Source organism: Agelaius tricolor, unplaced genomic scaffold (genome assembly GCF_023055355.1).
Source record: "Agelaius tricolor isolate 1412-34295 unplaced genomic scaffold, bAgeTri1.0.p SCAF_69, whole genome shotgun sequence".
Classification (NCBI taxonomy): Eukaryota; Metazoa; Chordata; class Aves; order Passeriformes; family Icteridae; genus Agelaius; species Agelaius tricolor.
The window spans coordinates 166,967-190,542 of NW_027269329.1; the positions used below are offsets into that span (position 1 = coordinate 166,967).

The 23,576-nt window shown below is 44.9% G+C and overlaps 2 protein-coding genes and 1 long non-coding RNA gene across 4 annotated transcripts in view; 2 read left to right on the forward strand and 1 right to left on the reverse strand.

Moving 5' to 3' along the window:
- On the reverse strand, positions 1-15,804 carry POLR3C (RNA polymerase III subunit C). Of its 2 annotated transcripts, XM_071417289.1 has the most exons (15): positions 15,702-15,804; positions 15,344-15,544; positions 14,305-14,560; positions 11,436-11,615; positions 10,551-10,639; positions 9,621-9,725; positions 8,824-8,916; positions 7,741-7,821; positions 7,012-7,063; positions 5,088-5,148; positions 4,851-5,001; positions 3,651-3,752; positions 2,615-2,664; positions 2,383-2,532; positions 1-1,369 (listed from the first exon to the last, which is right to left on the reverse strand). In XM_071417289.1, exons 2-15 carry the CDS (start codon positions 15,488-15,490, stop codon positions 1,288-1,290), a joined length of 1,599 nt encoding a protein of 532 aa, XP_071273390.1. In that variant the 5' UTR covers positions 15,491-15,544; positions 15,702-15,804; the 3' UTR covers positions 1-1,287. The 2 variants fall into 2 exon arrangements, with proteins under 2 accessions (XP_071273390.1, XP_071273388.1); XM_071417287.1 differs by lacking the exons at positions 14,305-14,560; positions 15,344-15,544; positions 15,702-15,804 and adding an exon at positions 12,688-13,202.
- The window catches only part of RNF115 (ring finger protein 115), a 16,995-nt gene continuing 9,155 nt past the window's right edge, over positions 15,737-23,576 (forward strand). The window contains 6 exon segments of the mRNA XM_071417291.1: positions 15,737-15,795; positions 15,797-15,984; positions 15,987-16,075; positions 17,480-17,538; positions 18,441-18,492; positions 21,597-21,802. Coding sequence (XP_071273392.1) covers positions 15,737-15,795; positions 15,797-15,984; positions 15,987-16,075; positions 17,480-17,538; positions 18,441-18,492; positions 21,597-21,802 — 653 coding nt within the window.
- LOC139584936 (uncharacterized) overlaps positions 21,835-23,576 on the forward strand; it is a 2,155-nt gene continuing 413 nt past the window's right edge. Inside the window, exon 1 of the long non-coding RNA XR_011676884.1 lies at positions 21,835-23,322. This is a non-coding gene — a long non-coding RNA (uncharacterized lncRNA). The remainder of the gene's footprint in view (positions 23,323-23,576) is intronic.

Here is a 23,576-nt window from a genome sequence, read left to right on the forward strand (position 1 = left end):
TTTTTCAAGCTTTCAGCTGTTTAATCTACAGGTACAAGTTATGTTTCTATGCGTGACGTCGTGTGAATTTTGGCAAATAACCTTGGGTGTGGTGCCACGAGTTTCTTCCAGAACACATCACCCTAAGCCTGGCCCAAACCCTAAACCCGGCCCAAACCCTAAACCCGGCCCAAATCTGGATTCCAGCTCCAAAATTCCATGCATTTAAGGGCTGCTCCCAGGTGAAAGCTGCCAGGACAGGCAGGTCCTGCCAGCGTCACCCTCGGTCACACACGGCAGGCAGGAGGACAAGAACAGCTCTGTGTCCCCATGTCCTGTGTGTGTCCCCATGTGTCCTCTGTGTCCATATCCTGTGTCCCCGTGCCTGTCTGTCCTCGTGTCCCTGTGTCTGTCTGTCCCCATGCATCCTCTGTATGTCCCCCATGTCCTTTTGTGTGTGTCCATGTCCTGTGTCCCTGTGTCCTGTGTGTCCGTGTCCTGTCTGTCCCCGTGTCCTGTGTGTCTGTCTGTCCCTGATGCCTTTCTGTCCCCGTGCCTGTCTGTCCCTGTGTCCCTGTGTCTGTCTGTCCTCTGTATGTCCCCCATGTCCTTTTGTGTGTGTCCCCATGGGTCCTGCATCCTCTGTGTCCATGTCCTGTGTCCCTGTGTCCTGTGTGTGTCCCTGTCTGTCCCCATGTCCTGTGTGTCTGTCTGTCCCCATGTCCTGTCTGTCCCTGTGTCCTGTGTGTCCCTGTCTGTCCCCGTGTCCTGTGTGTCCCTGTCTGTCCCCATGTCCTGTCTGTCCCCATGTCCCGTGTGTCCCTGTCTGTCCCCGTGTCCCGTGTGTCCCTGTCTGTCCCCGTGTCCTGTGTGTCCCCTTAGGGTCAGACCCAGGTGCAGCCGCCCTCACCCCAACCCTAAGCTCACCCTAAACATCACCCCAGGGACACCAGCTTTCCCCAACAGCAGCACAAGGCAGTGACCCTAATGGTGGGACAACCCCAAAAAACCCTTCCAGCAGCACAACACAGCAACCCAAATTTTGGGGCAGCCCCTGAACCCTCCCAACAGGCAGTGACCCTAATTTTGGGACACCCCAAACCCCTGCCAGCAGCTGCAGGGCTGGTTTGGCAGTGCCAGGTGGCTCCTGCAATCCTCCCCCAGGAGCCTGACCCACGGGTGCGTTGGCAAATCAATGTTCCTTTATTCTCCTCAGCAGCACAAGCACTGTGGGCAGAGGCCTCTGCTCCCTGTCCCCACTCACAGCCTCAGTGCTCCTGTCCCTGTCCCTGTCCTTGTCCTGCCCCCTCAGGGCCTCCTCGTGGTGCTCTCGATGAACGACTCCAGCACAAAGATGGTCTCGTCCACCTGGTTCTCACTGGCGTCGATCCTGGGGGACAGACAGCGATGGGCAGGGCCCCAATCCCATCCCCGCCCATTCCCATGCCCCCTGCCACACACATCTCTTATCTTTTATCTTTTATCTTTTATCTTTTATCTTTTCCTTTCCTTAGGAAGCTGAGAGGCCTCAGGAACAAAATGTAAGCATTGATTATCTGCTGCTGTGGGATGCAACAGGTGGGGCTGGGATTGGGCTCATGTGGTTGTTTCTGATTAATGGCCAATCACAGCCCAGCTGGCTCGGACTCTCTGTCTGATATATAAATATTTATAAGCCTTTGGTTTTCATTCTTTTTTTTCTATTCTTAGCCAGCCTTCTGATGAAATCCTTTCTTCTATTCTTTTAGTATAGTTTTAATATATTATATAATATATAATATATAATATATATTATATAATATATAATATATAATATATAATATATAATATATAGCATATAGTATATATTACATTAAGTAATAGATATAAATATATATTTATATCTAATATATACATATATATTTATATTTATTTTTATATCTTATTATATATTATATATTATATCTTTATATATATTTATATATTAATATAGTTTTGCCTATCTATTAATCATAATATCATATATTATATAGTTATTAAATAAATAGATTTTCTAATATATAATTTATATTATATTATATTATATTATATTATATTATATTATATATTACATTATATTATATTACATTAATATTAGAATAATATATATTATATATTATATATTTATCAAATAAATATAATATTTTTATTATTATTATAGACTATTACTATACTTCATTATAATATTATTATACTTAAATATTTATTGATCTATTAAATATATTTATATATTATATAAATAATAACATCTATTCTTTAATAAAATTATATATATACATATAAAATAACTGTAATAAAATAATAAATCAAGCCTCCTGACCCACAGAGTCCAACCCTCATCCCTTCCCTCCTGCTCAGACCCAGTGAACGTGGTCACCCCCTCACTTGTTGACGTTGCGCTTCAGGTTCTCCAGCTGCTGCCTCTCGGGCCCTGTGATCATCTCCTCCACCTCGTGCAGCTGCGCTGCCTCGGCCCCCGTGGCCTGCATGGAGGCCAGGATGGCCTCCACGCGCTGGGACTTCTCCAGGAGCCTCCTAGGAGGGGACAGGGACACGTGGAGGTGGCGGCGGCGGCCGCGCGCCCGCCCTGCCCGGCCGCCCCCGCCGCGGAGCTCACTTGTTCTCCCGCATCTCGTGCTGCCTGCGCTCCATCAGGTTGGCCACGCTCTGGGGAAGGAACAGGTGAGAAACCAGCGTGGGTGTGATGGGGAGCACTGGGGAACCTCATGGGGGGACACGGGGACAGCCACTGCCACCCCTGTGGCACCAGGAAGGAGGGGGCTGTGACACCTGGACCCTGGAACAAGGAAGGAGCTCCAGGATCCAGGTGAGCCCCGAGTCCAGGTGTACTGGGGGACACCAAGGGACTCTACACTCCCAAAAACCCAACAAGGGGACACTGAGGATGGAGGGGGCTGTGACACCTGGACCCTGGAGGAGGAAGGAGCTCTGGAGGGACAGGAACCAGGTGAGCTCCCAGCCCAGGTGTACTAATAATAGATATTAATATATTATAAATAATATATTTTTCTATTACATGTTATTTAGGAAAACAAAGAACATCTATCATATAATGTATAATATATAATATATAGTATATAATATATAATATATAATATATTGTATATAATATATTGTATATAATATATTGTATATAATATATTGTATATAATATATAATTATAATATATTATATGTGATGTATAACATACTATATATAATATATAGTATGTAATATATAATATATAGTATATATTTTATATATCATATACTACATATTATATAATGTAGTGTATACTATATATAATATATACTATATATAATATAGTATATAGATAATATATTTATAAAACATATATCATATTTTGTATATAATATATAATGTATATAACATAAACTAATATATAATATAGATAATATATAACAATTATTTACCAAGGGGGCCCTCCACTCCCAAAAACCCAACAGGGGACAAAGGGAGGATGGAGCTGCTGCCACCCCTGTGGCACCACAGGGGAGGAGGGAGCTGTGACCCCTGGACATGGGGGCTGCAGCAGTTCCCTGGATCAGGGCCTGGATTCCCTGGCAATTCCTGCGTGGGCAGACCAGGATCTGTGGTCCCTGGGGCCCAGCAGGTCCTGGGGATTCATTCACCTTGTAGCATCTGTGGAGCAGCATCCGAGCAGCAGCCATCAGGTTCACCGTGTACAGGTAGAAGGTGCGGGAGGGAGCGTGGTCCGGAGTCTTGGGGATCTCCTGGGCAAGGGCAGAGGGATGCTGGGGACAAAGTGGGGGCATCCCCTTCCCCAGAGGGGTCCCTGTGTTCCCTCCCCCTCAGGATTCCCTGTGGGGTCTTTGCTGCTCTTTGCCAGGCTTGGGATTCAATGTGGGAGGTGGAATTTCTTGTTTGGACTCGGATAATGAATTAATTTTTGGCTCTGTTACAGTCTGACAAACCCTGAGTTGTACAGCACTTGAACAAATTAAAAATGGAGATCTATCTCCCTCTCTCTCTCTGCAAGGCCTTTAAAGGATAAAATGCCCAATTAAGAAATGACACCTGAATTATTTTTACTTTTAAACCAACAAGCAACCACCCATGGCCTGCAATGTGGACTTTTTAATCCAATTACACAAAACCACCCAAATCCAAGGAGGAGGAGGAGGAGGAGGATGAGGAGGAGGAAGAGGAGGAGAAGAAGAAGAAGAAGAAGGAGAAGGAGAAGGAGAAGGAGAAGAAGGAGAAGAAGGAGAAGAAGGAGAAGGAGGAGAAGGAGGAGAAGGAGGAGAAGGAGGAGAAGGAGAAGGAGGAGGAGGAGAAGAAGAAGAAGAAGAAGGAGAAGGAGAAGGAGAAGAAGGAGAAGGTGAAGAAGAAAGAGAAAAAGGTGAAGAAGGAGAAAAAGAAGGAGAAGAAGGTGAAGAAGGAGAAGAAGAAAAAGGAGGAGAAGAAGAGGAAGAAGAAGAAGAAGGAGGAGAAGAAGAAAAAGGAGGAGAAGAAGGAGAAGAAGAAGGAGAAAAAGAAGGAGAAGAAGGTGAAGAAGGTGAAGAAGAAGGACCAACCTCCACCTAAAACCCCCACCTTGTTTTATATATTTTACTGTATTCTAATCCAGCCTTTGATATTCCACCCTTCTATTCCAACTGCACACCCACAATCCCAGTTTTATCATTCAATTCTGGAAGATTTCTCCACCACCTCAGGTCACAGGCAGTGTTCTCTTGGGGCTCAGTGCCTGTCAGCACAGAAAATCTCAAATTCTCAGCAACCAGGACCCAAATTCCAGGTGGGATCGCTTGGAAGTGCCCAGAAATACCCAAACCATGGGCAGGTGTCACACCTGGACAATCCCTCACCTGCAAGGCCACCAGGTTCTCTGAGAGCATCCTGTAGAGCATGTCCTTGGCTTCCTTGGCTGGGATCATGGCAAAATCCTCCACCTGCTTCTGCTCCAGGTGCTTCTTGCGCAGGAGCAGCCGGAAGATCCTGGCACAGCGAGAGCCAAACCTGCCCAGGAGGGGTGGGAGTGAGGGAGGGATGTGGGGAAGGGGCTGGGGACAGCCCAGGAGGGGGCTCCAGGTGCCCTTTGTCACCTCTCCTCCACGATGGACTCCAGCGTGGCCGTGGCCAGGGACACCAGGGCCTTGTGCAGGTCTGGAGGGGTTGGGGTCAAGGAGAATCGCACAAAAAATGCACCCAAATCTGCCCAAAATCACTCCCAAAATCGTCCTCAAATCTGCCCAAAATCACTCCCAAAATCCCCTGAAAAATCACCCCAAAAATCCCTCAAATCTGCCCAAATCTGACATGGCCAGGGACACCAGGGCCTGGTGCAGGTCTGGAGGGGTTGAAGTCAAGAATTGCACAAAAAATGCCCCCAAATCTGCCCAAAATCACCCCAAAATCTCCTGAAAATCACTCCCAAAATCCCCTGAAAAATCACCCCAAAAACCCCTCAAATCTGCCCAGATCTGACATGGCCAGGGACACCAGGGCCTTGTGCAGGTCTGGGAGGGTTTGGGTCAAGAATTGCACAAAAAATCCCCCAAAATCAGTCCCAAAATTGTCCTCAAATCTGCCCAAAATCACCCCAAAATCCCCTGAAAAATCACACAAAAATCACCCCCAAAATCCCTCAAATCTACCCAGATCTGACATGGCCAGGGACACCAGGGCCTGGTGCAGGTCTGGAAGGGTTGAGGTCCAGAATCGCACAAAAAATCCCCCAAAATCACCCAAAATCTCTCCCAAAATCGTCCTCAAATCTGCCCAAAATCATCCCAAAATCATTCCCAAAATCCCCTGAAAAATCACACAAAAATCACCCCAAAAATCCCTCAAATCTGCCCAGATCTGACATGGCCAGGGACACCAGGGCCTTGTGCAGGTCTGGAAGGGTTGAAGTCAAGAATTGCACAAAAAATCCCCCCAAATCTGCCCAAAATCACTCCCCAAATTGTCCTCAAATCTGCCCAAAATCACCCCAAAATCCCCTGAAAAATCACACAAAAATCACCCCAAAAACCCCTCAAATCTGCCCAGATCTGACATGGCCAGGGACACCAGGGCCTTGTGCAGGTCTGGAGGGGTTGAGGTCAAGAATCGCACAAAAAATCCCCCAAAATCACCCAAAATCTCTCCCAAAATTGTCCTCAAATCTGCCCAAAATCACCCCAAAATCCCCTGAAAAATCACACAAAAATCCCTCAAATCTGCCCAAATCTGACATGGCCAGGGACACCAGGGCCTTGTGCAGGTCTGGAAGGGTTGAAGTCAAGAATTGCACAAAAAATGCCCCCAAATCTGCCCAAAATCACTCCCCAAATTGTCCTCAAATCTGCCCAAAATCACCCCAAAATCCCCTGAAAAATCACACAAAAATCACCCCAAAAATCCCTCAAATCTGCCCAAATCTGACATGGCCAGGGACACCAGGGCCTTGTGCAGGTCTGGAGGGGTTTGGGTTAAGAATTGCACAAAAAATCCCCCCAAATCTGCCCAAAATCACTCCCAAAATTGTCCTCAAATCACCCCAAAATCACCCCAAAATCACTCCCAAAATCCCCTGAAAAATCACACAAAAATCACCCCAAAAATCCCTCAAATCTGCCCAGATCTGACATGGCCAGGGACACCAGGGCCTTGTGCAGGTCTGGAGGGGTTGGGATCAAGGAGAATTCCACAAAAATCCCCCCAAAATCACTCAAAAATCAACCAAAGTCACCCCAAATCTGCCCAAAATCCCTACCCCAAAATTCCTCCCAAAATTCCCCTCAAATCATCCCAAAATCCTCCAAATTCTCCACAAAATAGCCCCCAGAATCACTCCCAAAATCCCCTGAAAATCACCCCAAATTCCCCCCAAATCACCAAAAAATCCCCTGAAGATCACCCAAAAATCCCCCAAATCACCAAAAATCCCCTGAAGATCACCCAAAAATCCCCCAAATCCCCCTAAATCTGCCCAAACCTCCCCAAAATCCCCTGAAAATCCCCCAAAATCACCCCAAAGGATACTGACAGTGTAGGTGCCCCCTCCACTGTCCCCCGACTTCCCCACAAACTCCAACTGCAGGGAGAAAATTTGGATTTTTACTTCAAATTTGGAATAGGGAAAGTGAGAAGATTTCAGGGAAAAAAAAAATCTTTAACTTATAATTACAACTTTTAACTTTATAACTTAAAATTATAATTATAACTTAAAACTTTATATATTTTAACTTAAATAACTCAAGTATTCTTAAAAATCTTCAGCACCTGTTAAATACCTTCAATGCCAGTAAAATAGAAAACAGAATTTTATTTAATATCTGATAAATAATTACAATATCTGTTAAATTCAGTAAAATAGTATGCTGAATATTTAATACCTGATAATAAATAAATATATTTTATATTATATAATATAAATAATTAATACCTATCATATACATTATATTATATAAATAATTAACAGATATAAAATATATAAATAATTTTTATATATATTAGAATATAAATAAATAATAAATAAATTTTATTGATTTAAAAATCTTCAGCACCTGGTAAATTCAATGCCACTAAACCAGAATACAGAATTCTATTTAATACCTGATAAATAATTCCAATATCTTTGATATCTGTTCAATAACATTAAAAATCTTCAACTATCTGTTAAAAACCTTCCTTTAACCCTCAGTAAAAAATGTTTTAGCCTCAGACAGAGGAAAAAAAGGAGGAAAAATGGAATTAAAGCCCCAGGCTCACCGGATCATCAGCCAGGAGTGCCAGGTACTGGTCCAGCACCTGCTTGCCAATGTTGTACCCAGCTGGGAGAGACCTGAAAATCTGAAAAATATCAGAAAAAAACAGGGAATGTCAAGGGATTCCAAGGGTTAATATTGCATTTTATATTTTTTTTCTGGTCTGGTTAGCATTGGGATTAAATGTGTAGAGATGAGAGATGTTTATTGAATTTTATATATTATATAGTATATAATATATAGTATATATTATATAGCATTATATAACATGAAAAGTTTTTATAAAATATGTAATATACATTATAACTATATTAAAATTATAGATAATATATCTTTATTTTTAATATAAATATATAATATATGCTACTATATATTATAATATATAACACATTATAAGATATATAATAGAAAAGGATATATCATAGAATATCACAGAATAAAATAGAATGGAATAATATGATAATATCTGAAATTATCTAGTATATAATAATATATCATAAGATATTATTATAGTATAATGTATTAATATATTTATTATATTAGTATAGTATAAATAATATAGTATATATTATTTAGGAAAACAAAAACATATATATATAGTATATTATAGTAATATATTATATATTGAAAATTAGATAATATATAATATATAATATATAATATATAATATATAATATATATAAATTACCATACATATTTATATATTATTTTCTATATATAAATACAGTCTATATTATTATATATAATAATTGTATATTATAATATATGCATGTATATTATAATGTATTATATATAGCATGATATATAATATAATATAATATAATATAACATCATATAACATCATATAACATAACATAACATAACATAACATAACATTATATTATATTATATTATATTATATTATATTATATTATATTATATTATATTATATTATATTATATTATATTATATAATATAATGTATTTATATTAATAATTACATTAATACTGTTCTGAAAAGCAAACCAACGTCCCTTCCAACACAGAAAAATCTGAATTTTTCAGAATTTAGGGTTCCTAGAGGATTCCAGGGCTCTGGCAGGACCCACCTCGTTGGAGGACAGGGGCTGGGTGTGGGAGGCCCCCGAGGCCGTGGTGACCTCGCTCATGCGCAGCATCGTCCTCACCACCTCACTGCTGGTCTGTGCTGGGAAAAGGGGGAGTTAGAGAGGGGAAAAGCTGGAATTGGAGTGGGAAAAGCTGGAATTAGGGAGAGAAAAGGAGTGGGAAAAGCTGGAATTGGAGAGGGGGAAAAGCTGGAATTAGTGGGGAAAGCAGAAATTAGAGTGGGGAAATGAGTAGGAACAGCAGGAATTAGAGCAGGAAAAGCAGGGATTAGAGTGGGAAAAGCTGAGATCCAGAGTGGGAAAAACTGGGAATAGAGTGGGAAAAACTGGAATTAGGAGGGAAAAGCTGGAATTAGGGAGGGAAAAGGAGTGGGAAAGGCTGGAATTGGAGAGGGGGAAAAGCTGGGATTAGGGAGGGAAAAACTGGAATTAAGAGGGGGAAGTTGCTCGCCACCTTGCTGCTGGTCTGTGCTGGGAAAAGGGGGAGTTAGAGAGGGGAAAAGCTGGAATTAGAGTGGGAAAAGTAGGAATTAGGGAGTGGGAAAAGCTGGAATTAGGGAGGGAAAAGGAGTGGGAAAGGCTGGAATTAGTGGGAAAAGCAGAAATTAGAGTGGGGAAATGAGTGGGAACAGCAGGAATTAGAGCAGGAAAAGCAGGGATTAGAGTGGGAAAAACTCAGATCCAGAGTGGGAAAAACTGGGATTAGAGTGGGAAAAACTGGGAATAGAGTGGGAAAAGCTGGAATTAGGGGGGGAAGAGTTCCAGGGTGGAGCACAGACCTGGTCCATCCGGCTGGCCACGGCACTGACCAGAGCCTGGTCACGGAAATGCTGATGGAAACGCTCCAGGTTGACCTGCCAGTAAATGCCATCATCTGGGGGAGCCTGGGGGGAAAAAGGACAAAAAATGAGGGGAAATGGGCAGGAAAATGAGGGGAAATGGGGCAGGAAAATAGGGGGAAATGGGGCAGGAAAATAGGGGGGAAAGAGAGGGAAATGGGGCAGGAAAAGAGAGGGAAATGGGGCAGGAGAACAGGGGGAAATGGGGCAGGAAAAGAGAGGGAAATGGGGCAGGAAAATGAGGGGAAATGGGCAGGAAAATGAAGGGAAATGGGGCAGGAAAATAGGGGGAAAAGAGAGGGAAATGGGGCAGGAGAACAGCGGGAAATGGGGCAGGAAAAGAGAGGGAAATGGGGCAGGAAAATGAGGGGAAATGGGGCAGGAAAAGAGAGGGAAATGGGGCAGGAAAATGAGGGGAAAATAGAGGGAAATGGGGCAGGAGAACAGGGGGAAATGGGGCGGGAAAATAGGGGGAAAATAGAGGGAAATGGGGCAGGAAAACAGGGGGAAATGGGGCAGGAGAACAGGGGGAAATGGGGCAGGAAGCTAAGGAACAGCAGACACAAAATTGAGGGATGAAAGCCAGAAAAACAAGGAAAAAGAGCCTAAAAAAATGAGGGAAAAGCCACAAAAATGAGAAAGAAAAGCCACAAAAACGAGGAAAAAGAGACACAAAACTGAGGGATGTGAGTAAGAAAAATGAGGAAGAAGAGCCACGAAAAATGAGGGAAAAGGAGCCATAAAAAAATGCGGAAAAAGAGCTGCAAAAATGGAGAAGAGCCACAAAAAATGAGGAAGAAGAGCCAGAAAAAAAATTCCCAGGTTTCCTCAGAAGATGTTTGGGAATGTGGATCCCAGCCTTGCCAGTACCTCTGAGCTTCCTCCCTCCTGCTTCTGCCTTTTGGCTTTGTGCTCTCCCTCCTCTTCCTCGTCACACGAGTGTCTCCTCTTCCCTCTGCCTGTAAACCCCCAAAAATTATAGAAATTGGTTATATATAAAAATAATTTTCAAGTAATTTTTCAAATTCAATCATCGTTTCAAAATAATGTAGGAATAATTTTTAAAAAAATTAAATTATAATTTTTAAAAATATATTTAAATAATTTTTTTTAAATTTAGATTAAGATTTTTAAATGAGTTAGGAATAATTTTAAAATTTATATTATATTTTTAAATAATTTAGGAATAATTTTAAAATGTATATTATATTTTTAAATAATTTAGGAATATTTTTAAAATTCAAATAATAATTTTTAAATAATTTAAAAATAATTATTTAAAAGTTAAATTACAATTTTAAATAATTTAATTATATTTTTAAAAATTTAAATTATAATTCAAAATAACCTTAACATTTTACATTATAATTTTTTAAAAATTTAAGAATAATTAAAAAAATTAAATTATAATTTAAACAATAATTTTAAAATAATTTAAAAATCATTTTTAAACAATTCAATTACAATTTTTAACTAATTCAAGAATCATTTTTAAAAGTTAAATTATAATTTTAAAATAACCTTAAAATTTCCAATTTTAATTTTAAAACCACTCAAGAATCCAAATTTTAACTATCATTCTAAAATCATTTTGAAATCATTTTTTGAAAATTTGAAAATTTCATTTATTAATAACACAAATAAACAACTTCTACTTAATCCTAGCAGTCCACTACTCAAAAACCCCCAAATTTCCCACCCCAAAATCCCAAGATTAAATTAAAAATTTTTCAAGTTAAGATTTTGGGGTCTCACCGGCGAGGCTGAGCCGAGGCACCGCGTACATGTCCTTGTCAGCGATGGCCAGGGCAGGGGCTGGTGGCACTTTGGCGTTTTGGGGCATTTCTGGGGCCATGGGGCACCTCTGGATGAAGTGAGTGTCTGCCAGGCGCACAAAGGTGTTGGACACCTCCGTGTAATCCATGGTTTTCCCATCTAGGAGAGAGGAGACGCTCGGTGGGCGGATTTGGGATGGTCCTGAAGCTTTGGAGAACGGGGTCATGGTGTCCTCATTGCCAGGAGCACCCCACAGAGCCTTTGGGACCTTCACAAACCCAAATTAACCCCCCCAAATGGGTTTTAAGGAGCTTCCCACCGTCCATGCTCTCCGTGAGGCTGTCCAAGTGTGGGATCTCAGCACATCGCTCCCGATGTCCAGAGATGCCAGGAGAACCCTTGGGGGTCTCGGAAATCCTGGAATGTTGCCAAGAGTGACAGCAGTTTGAGGACATGAGAATCACTTTAGAGTGAAGGGTGTGAAAGGGACACATTTAGAGGGTGAAATATAAACTTTAAGGTTTTTGGTACAGGGGGGTTATGGAGACAAGATGGAGGGATCAGGGCGTGTCTCGTCCTTCTCCTTTCTTCTTCTTGTCCTCCATCTCCTGTGGTGATGTTGGCACTTGGGGATTGGTTTATGGTGAGGGTGCACTTGCCAACATGGGTGAAAAGTATTGGGAAATAAAGGTAAATATCATGTACGTAGATTTTAGTATAAAAAGACATGACCGCCCTGTGGGTGGGCAGAGTGCCCTTGGCTGCCTTGCAGATCAGACCTCTGCTGGGCAGACAGAAAATTCTGTAGATAAGAAACAATAAACAACCTGAAGATGGAAAAGCTGAAGAGTCCAGACTCGTCCTTTGAAACGCGTCCACCCAAGAACCGCCCTACCCGTGTGGGGCAGAGACAGACAGACGGACCCAACATCCAAGAGCAGATCTTGGATGTTCCTGAGGCTCAGGAGAGCACAGAGATACCATGGCCACCACTACTGAGTGGTGAGAATACCCTAAAGTAACTCTGGTCCCATTCATCACCCCCAAATCCCAGTTTTTGGGATGAAGGAGCTTCCTTCCCACCTTCCATGGTCTCGGTGAGGCGATCGGCCAAGAGCTCAAGGGAAGGTGCCCGTGGACCACCGACAGCTCCCTAAAGTGCCTCTGATCCCATTGACCATTCACCACTCCCAAATCCCATTTTTTTGGCATCAAGGAGCTTCCTTCCCACCTTCCATGGTCTCGGTGAGGCCATTGGCCACCCTGGCCATGGCGGAGCTCATGGGAAGGAGCCCATGGAGCAGCAGCTCCTCCACCAGCAGCTCCCTGGGGTCCCCGTAGAGCTCTCCTAGGTCCCTCAAAGAACACTCTACAGTGCCTCTGATCCCATTGACCATCCACCACTCCCAAATCCCAGTTTTTGGGATGAAGGAGCTTCCTTCCCACCTTCCACGGTCTTGGTGAGGCGATCGGCCACTCTGGCCATGGTGGAGCTCATGGGAAGATGCCCATGGAGCAGAGGCTCCCCAGTATCTCTGGTCCCATCCACCACTCCCAAATCCCATTTTCTTGAGTTTCCTTCCCACCTTCCATGGTCTCGGTGAGGCCATCGGCCACCCTCGCTATGGCAGAGCTCAAGGGAAGATGCCCATGGAGCACCAACAGCTCCTCTGGGTCCCTCAAAGAACACCCTACAGTGCTTCTGACCCCATCCACCACTCCCAAATCCCATTTTTTTTTGGGATGAAGGAGTTTCCTTCCCACCTTCCATGGTCTCGGTGAGGCGATCGGCCACCCTGGCCACAGCAGAGCTCATAGGCAGGTGCCCATGGACCACCAGCAGCTCCTCCACCAGCATAGGAGCTCATAGAGCTCTCCTAGATCCCTCAAAGAACCTCTGATCCCATTGACCATTCACCACTCCCCAATCCCACTTTTTTGGGATGAAGGAGCTTCCTTCCCACCTTCCACGGTCTCGGTGAGGCGATCGGCCACCCTGGCTATGGCAGAGCTCATGGGAAGATGCCCATGGAGCAGAGGCTCCCCAGTATCTCTGATCCCATTGACCATCCACCACTCCCAAAACCCATTTTTTGGGATGAAGGAGCTTCCTTCCCACCTTCCATGGTCTCCGTGAGGCGATCGGCCACCCTGGCCATGGCAGAGCTCAAGGGAAGGTGCACATGGACCACCAGCAGCTCCTCCACCAGCATAGGAGCTCATAGAGCTCTCCTAGATCACTCAAAGAACACCCTGCAGTGCCTCTGATCCCATTGACCATCCACCACTCCCAAATTCCATTTTTTTGGGATCAAGGAGCTTCCTTCTCAGTGAGGCAATCGGCCGCCCTGGCCACAGCAGAGCTCAAGGGAAGGAGCCCATGGACCACCAGCAGCTCCTCCACCAGGGTCCCTCAAAGAACATCCTACAGTGCTTCTGACCCCATCCACCACTCCCAAATCCCATTTTTTTTTGAGGGAAGAGCCTCCTTCCCACCTTCCATGGTCTCGGTGAGGCGATCGGCCACCCTGGCCACGGCGGAGCTCATGGGCAGGTGCCCGTGGAGCAGCAGCTCCTCCACCAGCACAGGAGCTCATAGAGCTCTCCTAGATCCCTCAAAGAACCTCTGACCCCATTGACCATCCACCACTCCCAAATCCCATTTTTTTGGGATGAAGGAGCTTCCTTCCCACCTTCCATGGTCTCGGTGAGGCGATCGGCCACCCTGGCTATGGCAGAGCTCATGGGAAGATGCCCATGGAGCAGAGGCTCCCCAGTATCTCTGATCCCATTGACCATCCACCACTCCCAAAACCCATTTTTTGGGATGAAGGAGCTTCCTTCCCACCTTCCATGGTCTCGGTGAGGCGATCGGCCACCCTGGCCACGGCGGAGCTCATGGGCAGGTGCCCGTGGAGCAGCAGCTCCTCCACCAGCAGCTCCCCGGGGTCCCCGTAGAGCGCCTTGGCCGTGTAGATGTAGCGGGGGTAGCGCAGGATGCGCAGGACGCGCTCGCGCCGCGCCTCGTACTCCACCCAGCCCCGCGGCTGCGCCTCGAAGCGCACCAGGTGGTGCTGGATCAGCACGCACAGCGCCTTCTTCACCTGGGGGGACACGCGGGGGATGCGGGTTTTAGTGGGAAGGAGAAAAAAAAATCATCATGGAATTAAAGGGATAAAATCAACCGGGCGCTTTTAGTGGGAATAACCCCGCGTCTGGTAATGGGAATAATGGGAATTATCCTGGCTCTTTTAATGGGAGTAACTCTGTCCCTTTTAAGGGGAAAAACGGAAATTAATCCATGGGGTAATTCCCATTATTCCCCTTTTAATGGGAATAAACTGGTCTCTTTTTGTGGGAATTATCCCGTGCCTGTTAATGGGAATAATGGGAATTACCCTGGCCCTTTTAATGGGAATAATGGGACTAAACCCATTCCTTTTAATGGGAATAACCCCATCCATTTTAATGGGAATAAAGGGAATTATCCCATTCCTTTTAGTGGGAATAACCCCATCCCTTTTAATGGGAATAAAGGGAATTATCCCATTCCTTTTAGTGGGAATAACCCCATCCCTTTCAATGGCAATAATCTCATCCCTTTTAATAGGAACAAACCTGTCCCTTTTAATGGGAATAATGGGAATAAACCCATCTCTTTTAATCCCCCTTTTAGTGGGAATAACCCCATTCTTTTAGTGGGAATAACCGCGTTCCTTTTAATGGGAATAAACCCATATTAATTTCAAATTAATTTTAAATTCATATTAACTTCATATCATTTCACATTGCTTTCCTATTAATTTCATATAACTTCAAATAATTTCCTGTTAATTTCAGATAATACGAGATTATTTTAAAATTCCCTCCTCCCTCCCACCCCGTACCTGATCCGGGAGCAGCCCCGTGTCCCCCACCAGGAGCCGCAGCGGCCGCGGGCCCGTCCGGAGCAGGGAATTCCCGACTTTTTCCACGATTTCCCCGAAATGCTCCCGCAGCAGGAGGGAGCAGAGCCGGAGCTCGGCCTGGGTCATCGCGGCGGCTACGGAATCCCGGGAACGGAACGGGAGGAAGGAAAGAACGAACAGCTGGATAGATGGAGAGAGAGGGGACAGAGGCTGACCCTGCTGCAGATCCCCTCCCGGGGGAGGATCAGCGCTGTCCCCGCGGTCCCCGTGTCCCCCCAGCTGGGATTTTCCCCTCCGTGACCCCATCCCGGTGTCCCGGTGTGCCCCCCGCTCTCACCACCAGGCCCGGCCTAGGCCGCCATCACCGCCGCCATGACAACGGCGCCGTCCTGCCTACACTTCCTGTTACGTCACTTCCGCTGCCGCCACCCGGCATTGCCAGGCTCCCAATGGGAGGTTCCCAGCAGGGGGCGCCACTCCACTTCCTGCCCCCTTGGGGCCGCTCTATCCCGCTCAGCCGCGCTTTGCAGGCTGGGCGCGGAGCAGACGAGCTGACCGGAAGTGCGGGGCCGCTCTGGCCCGCGCTCGCTGCTCTGGGAGGAGTGACGGCAGCGGCGGCTGTGAGGGAAGATGGCGGAGGCGGCGGCGGCGGTGCAGCAGCACCGGTTCTTTTGCCACAGCTGCAAGGGCGAGGTCAGCCCCAAGCTGCCGGTGAGCCCCGGGAAGGGAGGGTCGGAGAGGGGGAGCCCCGAGCGGGGAGGGCCGGGGGGGAGAGCCCCGAGCTGCCCGGGCGGGTGTAGGGGCAGGGGTGATCCCCCAATGGCTCCCTGGGCCCCTGAGGGAGGGGTGACCTCCAGTGCCCGAAGTTGTTCCCACATGGAACAGGAGATCCCCCAAAATCTGGGAAAGGACTGGAGGAATGTCCTGTTCCTGATGGAATGGGTCATCCCATAACCCTCATCCCATTCCCATCCTGCTCCCTGAGCAGCGTCTGCTCCTCCGGCAGAGTGGGGATTGTCCATTCCTGCTAAATTATCCCAGCAATTATCCCAGGGAAAATGCAGGGAATTGTCCCAGTTATAATCCCAGCAATTATCCCAGGGAAGATGCAGGGAATTATCCCAAGGAAAATGCAGGGAATTATCCCAGTTTTAGGGAATAATCCCTGGAAATATCCCAAGGAAAATCCAGGGAATTATCCCAGTTCCTGGGGGAAATCGCTGGAAATATCCCGAGGAAAATGCAGAGAATTATCCCAATTCCTGGGAGTATCCCAAGGAAAATGCAGGGAATTATCCCAGGGAAAATCCAGAGAATTATCCCAGTCACTGGGAAAAATCCCTGGAAGTATCCCCCAGAAAATCCTGGGAATTATCCCAGTTTTAGGGAATAATCCCTGGAAATATCCCAGGGAAAATCCAGGGAATCTGCAGGATCCCACCCACCATCTGTTCCCCTTTCCCTTTCCCTCCCTGCAGAGTTATTTATCCCAAATGCCATTTTTATCTCTCTCCAGCTCCTGGGTGGCAAACTGAGACTTTCCAGATGGACTCCAAGAGCAAAAATAGTCCAAAATTAAAAATATTCCAAAATTAAAAATATTCCAAAGCTCCCAGGGATGCAGCAGCATCCCACCTGCTGCTGGTGATGGTAAAATTTGATCCAACCTCCCAAAAAAAAAAATCTGATTCAAAACTCAAAAGTCTGCTCCAGGATTTGGAGTTGGGAGGAATTCCCACAAAATCCAGGCTGAAAATTTGGAATATTCCAATAAAAAAATCTGGGATGCTCTCAGTTCCTGGCACGTGGAAAGGGAAGATCCATGAGAGTCTTTTTTGGGGGTTTTTTGGGGGTTTTTTTTCTTCATTCTGGGAATGGGAAAAGGGAAAATTTTTCTTCTTGGGAGGAATTTTGCTCCTTGCCTCTGCAGTTGTGTTTTCCTCTCTGCTGCCCAAATTCCAAGGGATTTTCGGGATTTTTTCCGATTTTTTTCCGATTTTCTGCTGTTGTTTGGAGCTGTTTGGCATCCAGGATCAGGAATGTTCCTGAAGGGGGAGATTTTTCTTTGGAATTTCAAAGATTTTGGGTTTAATTTCCACTCTTTTGCCTTCCCAGGAATACACCTGCCCTCGCTGTGAGTCCGGCTTCATTGAGGAAGTCACTGATGATTCCAGGTACCAGAAAATCCAGGGAAATTCAATTTATACCAAGGAGACTCAACATAAAAATGCCATTTTTATCCTTTTTTGATGTATTGTTCCCCTTTTATCTTTTACAAAAAAACCCCAAAAACAACAACAAAAAAATTTTGGTCTTCTTGATATTTTTAGCCTTTTGTGTTTTGGGTTTTTCCCTTTTGATTTTTTTCTATTTAAGAGAAAAAAAAGTTGTTTTTTTTTTCCTAAAGAAAATAAAAATATTCGTATTTTTTAGTATTTAGGAGGGAAAAAAAATCCCTTTTCATTATTTTAGGTGTTTGCCTCTTTTTCTTCTTTTTTGGTCTTTTTTTTTTCCCTTTTGATTTTTTTCTTACCCTTTTTAGTATTTAAGGCTCCCAGATTTTCCAGAATATTTCCATTTGAAACTCCAAATTTTTAGTATTTAAGGAAAAAAAAAAATTGTTTATTTTTCCCTAAAGAAAATAAAAATATTCGTATTTTTTTAGTATTTAGGGGAAAAAAATCTCCTTTCATTATTTTTGGTGTTTGCATATTTTTTTTTTTCTTTTTTGTTCTTTTTTTTTCCCTTTTTGATTTTTTCTTACCCTTTTTCATAATTAGGGAAAAAACCCCATCTTTTTCCTATTTTCTGTGTTAGTTTTTTTTTTTTACCTTTTTTGGTCTTTTTTCTTCCCTTTGTAATTTTTCTTCTTACCTTTTTTAATATTTTAAAATATTTTAATGTCTTAAAAGTAAAAACCCCTTTTTTTAGATTTATTTTAAATTTTTTACTTATTTTTCTCTTTTTTTTTTGAACCCCTCCTGGGGATATCTCATCCAACACAGGAGAGGATTTGGGAATCACAAGGGGGGGATTTAGCAATGAGCTCTGCCCTCACTTTCCTTCTTTTTCCCAGTTTTTTTGACAGCAATTCCCTGGATGACAGCCCCTCCTCTCAGTTCTCAGAGGTGAGTTTTCCTGCTTGTTTTTCCCCCTCTTTTCCTGAGAATTTCCAGGATTTGGAGGACTTTTAGGAGACTGAAAATTGGCATTTTGGGCACGAGAGGAAAAGGAGGATTGAGGGTGCCCTGGTGCTGGCAGATGCTGGGATTTGTTTGGGGATGCTCAGCCAGGTGAGGAAGTCTCTCCCTGCTCCCAAATTTTCCAGAATATTTCCATTTGAAACTCCAAATTTGGAGGAAATCCACCCAATCCTGAGCCAGAAATGGAGTCACCAAATAGAATTCCAGTCTGGATCCTTCCAGGCATTCCCTTCTTCATCTGGGTGCATTTATCCAAAATATTCCTTGGATATCAGTTTGGATCCCAAAAATTCCTGAGTTTCATGGAGATCCGTCCTGATATCCCAGAAATTCCCGATTTTCCTTCTCAAATTCCAGCCCTTCCAACCCCACAGCTTCCAGGTTGGTTGGGATTTGGAGCTTTGAGTGAGGATCCTGGCTCCCATCTTCCCCCCCCCTTGCCTGTTGTTATCATTTTGAAATTTAAGGGGTTTTCAGGTGAAGGTGTGGGAATCACAATTCTTTATTAGGAAAATTTAAATGTAAAGGGTTCCTCTGGAGGTCCAGGGCTGGGAGATGGGCCTGGATTTCCTCTGGGAACCCAATCCAGTGGGAAAAGGTTGGGAATCCAGTGGGAAAGGGCTGATCTTCCTGGAATCCAGTGGGAAAAGGCTGGGAATGCAGTGGGAAAAGGGCTGATCCTGTGGGAATCCACTGGGAGAAGGTTGGGAATCCACTGGGAAAGGGCTGATCCTGTGGGAACCCAGTGGGAAAGGGATGGAAATCCAGTGGGAAAAGGTTGGGAATGCAGTGGGAAAAGGTTGGGAATTCAGTAGGAAAAGGCTGGAAATCCACTGGGAAAAGGTTGGGAATGCAGTGGGAAAAGGCTGGAAATCCACTGGGAAAAGGTTGGGAATGCAGTGGGAAAAGGCTGATCCTGTGGGAATCCAGTAGGAAAAGGCTGGGAATGCACTGGGAAAAGGTTGGGAATGCACTGGGAAAAGGTTGGGAATGCACTGGGAAAAGGTTGGGAATGCAGTAGGAAAAGGTTGGGAATGCACTGGGAAAAGGTTGGGAATGCACTGGGGAAAGGTTGGGAATGCACTGGGGAAAGGTTGGGAATGCAGTAGGAAAAGGTTGGGAATGCACTGGGGAAAGGTTGGGAATGCAGTGGGAAAAGGTTGGGAATTCAGCAGGCAGAGGCTGCCCTGCTGTCCCAACCCCCGGATCGTGTCCAGGCAGGAATTTTTGGCTCCTCCCCCTGGGCGGAGCAGCTCCCAGTGGAGTTTGGGATTGATCAGCCAGGCAGGGACACTCAATTAACAGAGGATTCATTATAGGAGAGGGAAAGTGTCCAATTAACAGCAGCTCATTAACTGCCCCACTGGGTTTTAGCTCTGTGTACGTTAACAATTAACAGCTGATTAACAATTAACAGCTGAGTAACAATTAACAGCTGAGTAACAATTAACAGCTGGGTAACAATTAACAGCAGCTCATTAACTGCCCCACCGGGGTCTAGCTCTGTGTATGTTAACAATTAACAGCTGGGTAACAATTAACAGCTGGGTAACAATTAACAGCTGGGTAACAATTAACAGCTGAGTAACAATTAACAGCAGCTCATTAACTGCCCCACCGGGGTCTAGCTCTGTATATGTTAACAATTAACAGCTGATTAACAATTGACAGCTGATTAACAATTGACAGCTGATTAACAATTAACAGCTGGTGTAACAACAGCTGGTTTTAACAGCATTAATTTGAACAATTAACAGCTGATAAACAATTAATAGCTGGTTTTAACAGCATTAATTTGAACAATTAACAGCTGATTAACAATTAACAGCTGGTTTTAACAGCATTAATTTTCACAATTAACAGCTGATAATTGCCCCACCTGGATTTCAGTGTTAATTTTCACAATTAACAGCAGCTCATTAACTGCCCCACTGGGTTTTAGCACTGTATATATTAACAATTAACAGCTGGATTAACAATTAACAGCTGGATTAACAATTCACAGCTGGTTTCAACAGCATTAATTTGAACAATTAACATCAGACACCTGCCCCAGCTGGATTCCAGTGTTAATTTTCCCAATTACCAGCTGCTAATTGCCCCAGCTGTTAAATTTTCCCAATTACCCGCTGCTAATTGCCCCAGCTGTTAAATTCCCCCAATTACCAGCTGCTAATTTCCCCACCTGTTAAATTTCCACAATTACCAGCTGCTAATTTCCCCAGCTGTTAAATTTTCACAAATAATAGCTGATAATTGCCCCACCAGGATTCCAGTGTTAATTTTCACAATTACCAGCTGCTAATTGTCCCAGCTGTTAAATTTCCCCAATTACCAGCTGCTAATTGCCCCAGCTGTTAAATTTCCCCAATTACCAGCTGCTAATTGCCCTAGCTGTTAAATTTCCCCAATTACCAGCTGCTAATTTCCCCACCTGTTAAATTTCCACAATTACCAGCTGCTAATTTCCCCAGCTGTTAAATTTTCACAAATAATAGCTGATAATTGCCCCACCAGGATTCCAGTGTTAATTTCCACAATTACCAGCTGCTAATTGCCCCAGCTGTTAAATTTCCACAATTAACAGCTGCTAATTGCCCCAGCTGTTAAATTTTCCCAATTTCCAGCTGCTAATTGCCCCACCTGTTAAATTTCCACAATTACCAGCTGCTAATTGCCCCACCTGTTAAATTTCCCCAATTACCAGCTGCTAATTGCCCCAGCTGTTAAGTTCTCCCAATTGCCAGCAGGCACCTGCCCCACCTGGTTTTAGCAGTGTATATTTTCACAATTACCAGCTGCTAATTGCCCCACCTGTTAAATTTCCCCAATTACCATCTACTAATTGCCCCACCTGTTAAATTTCCCCAATTACCAGCTGCTAATTGCCCCAGCTGTTAAATTTTCCCAATTACCAGCTGCTAATTGCCCCAGCTGTTAAATTTTCCCCATTTCCAGCAGGCACCTGCCCCACCTCTCACAGCTCCATCAAATCCACACCCCCCAGCCTAAACCCCCGCTCTCCACAGCTTTGGGACCACCTGGACCACACCATGTTCTTCCCGGATTTCCGGCCCTTCCTGAGCAGCAGCTCCCTGGATGCAGAGGCCAGGGACGTGGAGAGGGGGCCCCCGGCGGAGCTTTGGGGTCCCAGCCGCCCCCCACGGCTGCCGGTGCCCCGCAGGTACCGGGCCCGGGGCAGCTCCCGCCCGGATCGCTCGCCGGCCATCGAGGGGTGAGTGAGGGAGCTGTGCTCAAAAACTCTGATCTGGAGTGCAAAAATTCCAGTGTGGGAAGGGATGGGTGAGCTGTGCTCAAAAACTCTGATCTGGAGTGCAAAAATTCCAGTGTGGGAAGGGTGAGGGAGCTGTGCTCAAAAACTCTGATCTGGAGTGCAAAGAAACCAATGTGGGAAGGGATGGGTGAGCTGTGCTCAAAAACTCTGATCTGGAGTGCAAAAATTCCAATGTGGGAAGGGTGAGGGAGCTGTGCTCAAAAACTCTGATCTGGAGTGCAAAAATTCCAATGTGGGAAGGGTGAGGGAGCTGTGCTCAAAAACTCTGATCTGGAGTGCAAAAATTCCAGTGTGGGAAGGGTGAGGGAGCTCTGCTGGGAAACTCTGATATGGAGTGCAAAAAAACCAATGTGGGAAGAGATGGGTGAGTTCTGCTCAAAAATTCTGATCCAGAAAAAAACCAACATGGAAAGGGTGAGGGAGCTCTGCTGGGAAACTCTGATCTGGAGTGCAAAGAAACCAATGTGGGAAGGGTGAGTGAGCTGTGCTCAAAAACTCTGATCCAAAGTGCAAAAAATCCAATGAAAAGGGTGAGTGAGCTCTGCTGGGAAACTCTGATCCAGAGTGCAAAGAAGCCAACATGCAAAGGGTGAGTGAACTGTGCTCAAAAAATTCTGATCCAGAGTGTAAATAAACCAATGTGGGAAGGGATGGGTGAGCTGTGCTGGGAGACTCTGATCTGGAGTGCAAAGAAACCAATGTGGGAAGGGATGGATGAGCTGTGCTCAAAAACTCTGATCTGGAGTGCAAAAAATCCAATGAAAAGGGTGAGTGAGCTCTGCTGGGAAACTCTGATCCAGAGTGCAAAAAAACCAATGTGGGAAGGGATGGGTGAGCTCTGCTCAAAAACTCTGATCTGGTGTGAAAATAAACCAATGTGGGAAGGGTGAGTGAGCTCTGCTCAAAAACTCTGATCCAGAGTGCAAAAAAACCAATGAAAAGGGTGAGGGAGCTCTGCTGGGAAACTCTGATCCAGAGTGCAAAAAAACCAATGTGGGAAGGGATGGGTGAGCTCTGCTCAAAAACTCTGATCTGGTGTGAAAATAAACCAATGTGGGAAGGGTGAGTGAGCTCTGCTCAAAAACTCTGATCCAGAGTGCAAAAAAACCAATGAAAAGGGTGAGGGAGCTCTGCTGGGAAACTCTGATCCAAAGTGCAAAAAATCCAATGTGGGAAGGGTGAGTGAGCTCTGCTGGGAGACTCTGATCCAGAAAAAAACCAGCATGGAAAGGGTGAGGGAGCTCTGCTGGGAAACTCTGATATGGAGTGCAAAAATTCCAATGAAAAGGGTGAGTGAGCTCTGCTGGGAAACTGAGTGCAAAAAAAACAGCATGGAAAGGGATGGGTGAGCTGTGCTGGGAAACTCTGATCCAAAGTGCAAAAAACCAACATGGGAAGAGATGGGTGAGCTCTGCTCTACAAACTCTGATCCAGAGTGCAAAGAAACCAATGTGGGAAGGGTGGGTGAGCTCTGCGGGGAAACTCTGATCCAGAGTGCAAAAAACCAACATGGGAAGGGATGGGTGAGCTCTGCTCAAAAACTCTGATCTGGAGTGCAAAAAATCCAATGAAAAGGGTGAGTGAGCTCTGCTGGGAAACTGATCCAGAGTGCAAAAAAACCAGTGTGGGAAGGGTGAGTGAGCTCTGCTCAAAAACTCTGATCCAGTGCAAAAAATCCAATGTGGGAAGGGATGGGTGAGCTCTGCTGGGTGTC

Coding starts and splice junctions, on each gene's coding strand:
- POLR3C (XM_071417289.1), bottom strand. CDS start 15,490: ATGACCCAGGCCGAGCTCCGGCTCTGCTCCCTCCTGCTGCGGGAGCAT. Junction 11,616..14,304: donor CCTCACCGAGACCATGGAAG/GTGGGAAGGAAG, acceptor CCTCTCTCCTAG/ATGGGAAAACCATGGATTAC. Junction 1,370..2,382: donor CTGAAGCGCAACGTCAACAA/GTGAGGGGGTGA, acceptor TCTGTCCCCCAG/GATCGACGCCAGTGAGAACC.